The 2,498-nt window shown below is 38.6% G+C and overlaps 2 protein-coding genes across 3 annotated transcripts in view; one reads left to right on the forward strand and one right to left on the reverse strand.

The window, feature by feature from the left end:
• The window catches only part of SPATA17 (spermatogenesis associated 17), a 65,274-nt gene extending 62,946 nt beyond the window's left edge, over positions 1-2,328 (reverse strand). The window contains exon 1 of the mRNA XM_005879888.2: positions 1,967-2,328. Within this exon, the coding sequence (XP_005879950.2) occupies positions 1,967-2,316 (350 nt within the window). The 5' untranslated portion in view covers positions 2,317-2,328. The remainder of the gene's footprint in view (positions 1-1,966) is intronic.
• Positions 2,326-2,498, forward strand: part of GPATCH2 (G patch domain containing 2) — a 94,112-nt gene continuing 93,939 nt past the window's right edge. Inside the window, exon 1 of one of the 2 annotated variants that reach the window (XM_005879890.2) lies at positions 2,326-2,490. In XM_005879890.2, the coding sequence (XP_005879952.1) occupies positions 2,435-2,490 (56 nt within the window). In that variant the 5' untranslated portion in view covers positions 2,326-2,434. The remainder of the gene's footprint in view (positions 2,491-2,498) is intronic. The other variant, XM_014528059.1, reaches the window with a different exon arrangement.

Raw genomic sequence — 2,498 nt, forward strand, 5'->3', positions numbered from 1 at the left:
CTCCCTCCCTTTCTCTCTCTCTCTCTCTCTCTCTCTCTCTCTCTCTCATCAATAAAACCATATTTTAAAAAGACAACAACAAAGAAGAGCATTCGGAAGATAAGGAAAGAATAACTTCACTCAATAAGGCTGATGAGAAGTGAAAGTCATGATAACAGGATTAAATGGTTTCTTAAGGTTATTTAACCCACTGTTGCCATTAACATTTAATATCACAGTAGATCTATTTTCCTTCTTCTTAATGGTCTCTATTTAAATGACTGAGTACAGCTGTCTCTTCTTTTCCACCAATAATTAACACTGACTACCTTTGCAAAAGAGGGTGAAAAAGTATGAATAGGTGTATAGATACAGCTATATGTCCTTTGAACTAATGTGTAGTTTGAACTTATCCTTTACTTATAATTGTTGTTAGACATGCAAAAGATAAGCAATCAAATGATCTACTTTGAGTTTATGTATTCTAATATCTCCTGGTAATAATGCTAACATATAATACATAGTCAAGAGCAAAATTAAATTGTTTCATTTTGGAGTTATATATAATAATGTATATAAATCCAAGCACAAGTATACTTATTAGAACTATATATCTTAAAGGGCAACATTTAAAAAATATCTAGTAGTTCACTTACTACTAAGTTTTAACTTATGTGCTGAAATTTGACTTCTATACACATTTATCTGTTGCTCCTATTTTAAAAACTGCTTTAAAATGAAATTTACAGATACTTGGATTACCACTGGGCTGCTGAATACTCATACAATATGTCATGAACTGCTAGACATTTTATGTTTAAAATGAAAAATGTGGGTAACACTTTATTTTAATGGTATATTAATTAGTTCCAAATTACGATGAAAATCCTATAGCAGTGAATAAAATATGACATCTGCATGAATTTGAAATAAATTTATTATGATCAGTATTATCACAATGAATACTAAATGAATTATTAATGATGAAAGACCAAAAGTATTAATGGGAATGGAATAAAACATCGAGAAAAAGCTGGAAGTTCCTAGACACTTCATCATCAACTAGAAATAAGCACTATAACCCTGGATAACACTATATTCCTGTGCATCATCAGTGGCCACAAATTAACTGACGATAAATAGGAAATGAAAAAATGTGTGGTTAAATATGTTAATATGCAAAAACTATGCATTTTGCACATTAACATACTGTGCTTATCTGAATTCCATGTATTAGCTACTGAATAAATACTAGCTTAAAAACCCAATAGTTTTTCCTTCTCATTATCATATACCTTGTAACTATTTTAGATACCAGGAATAAAATTCCAATATTAGCTGCCCTCTGTTATAAGATATATTGATGTGTAAAATTATTAGTTTCTGAATATCATTTCACTCTCAGGTCTCAAGGATGTCAACCTCCTTAAAGGCAGACACTATGCCCAATCTATACTTTGTGCTCCGATTATCGCCCACGTGCCTAGTAAGCCCTCTCCTATTAATTAATATACCGATACTAATCATCCCAAATAGTTTAGATACTGTCCACTTACGGAGACAAACGAGTCACAGAACAGAGTTCAATGATGTTTTTGAAATAATGGAGGCACAAATTCCCAGGTATGGGGGACACACTAGCTCACCCAGATAGGGGAGCCCAGGTGACCTCAATCAGGTTATTAAAGCTCTTTTCATCAAACTGCAGAGTGATGGTGTAAAAAAACCCACAACACTTCATTTTACAATTTTATTTACGCCGGGCTGTTACTTAAATCATCTCAAGCTGATATCTACGCCCCCCTCCACTCCCTAAGGATAATCCCCTGTATGGTAATACTACTTTTAAACTTGTGATTATGTTCGCAGCCAACCAATGAAGGGCAGGCTTATACTTCTTGAATGAGAAAACTTGTTGTTAGGAAACCTCTGCTGAAAAACAGCTAAAGTCCAAGCCAGCGCTGAGCGGTCCCCGTGGATGGCTTACCTGTTTCTAAAGTAGTACTGATGTCCCAAAAGCGCGGACCGCGCCTGCATCCGGGCTAGCGAGGCCATCGCCTCCGGCGTCGGCTTTCTTGATGTTGCTACCGGTCTCCAAGGCAACCGGGTCAAACCATCAGGCAGATCCTGGGGGGTCCAACTTTGGTTTACTCCATTTTTCCCCACCCTATTTGTTTCTAAAATATTAGAAAAAAACCCAATATATTTTGAGTAGGATATAAATTTACTTTCGTTGCCTCTGTGAGTAAAAGCAGGCGATTCCAGGTGAGGCAGACAGCGTGGTGATGGGGGGGAGAGGACGAGTGGTTGCTTCCGACTTCCGGTTTCCTCCTCCATCGGGTTCCCGGAAGCTCCGCTCAAAATGCTGAACCGCTCGGCGCCAGTCGCTGGGGTTGCGCCGATTGGAGTCAGTTCTCGGGCCTGAGCCTCGAGGCCAGGCTCCTGGGTGTCGTTAATGTTCGGAGCCGCCGGGCGCCCACCGATCGGAGCTCCAGCCGCCGGGAACCGCTGGTGAGGCT

The sequence above is a fragment of the Myotis brandtii genome, unplaced genomic scaffold, assembly GCF_000412655.1.
Source record: "Myotis brandtii unplaced genomic scaffold, ASM41265v1 scaffold612, whole genome shotgun sequence".
Taxonomy (NCBI): domain Eukaryota; kingdom Metazoa; phylum Chordata; class Mammalia; order Chiroptera; family Vespertilionidae; genus Myotis; species Myotis brandtii.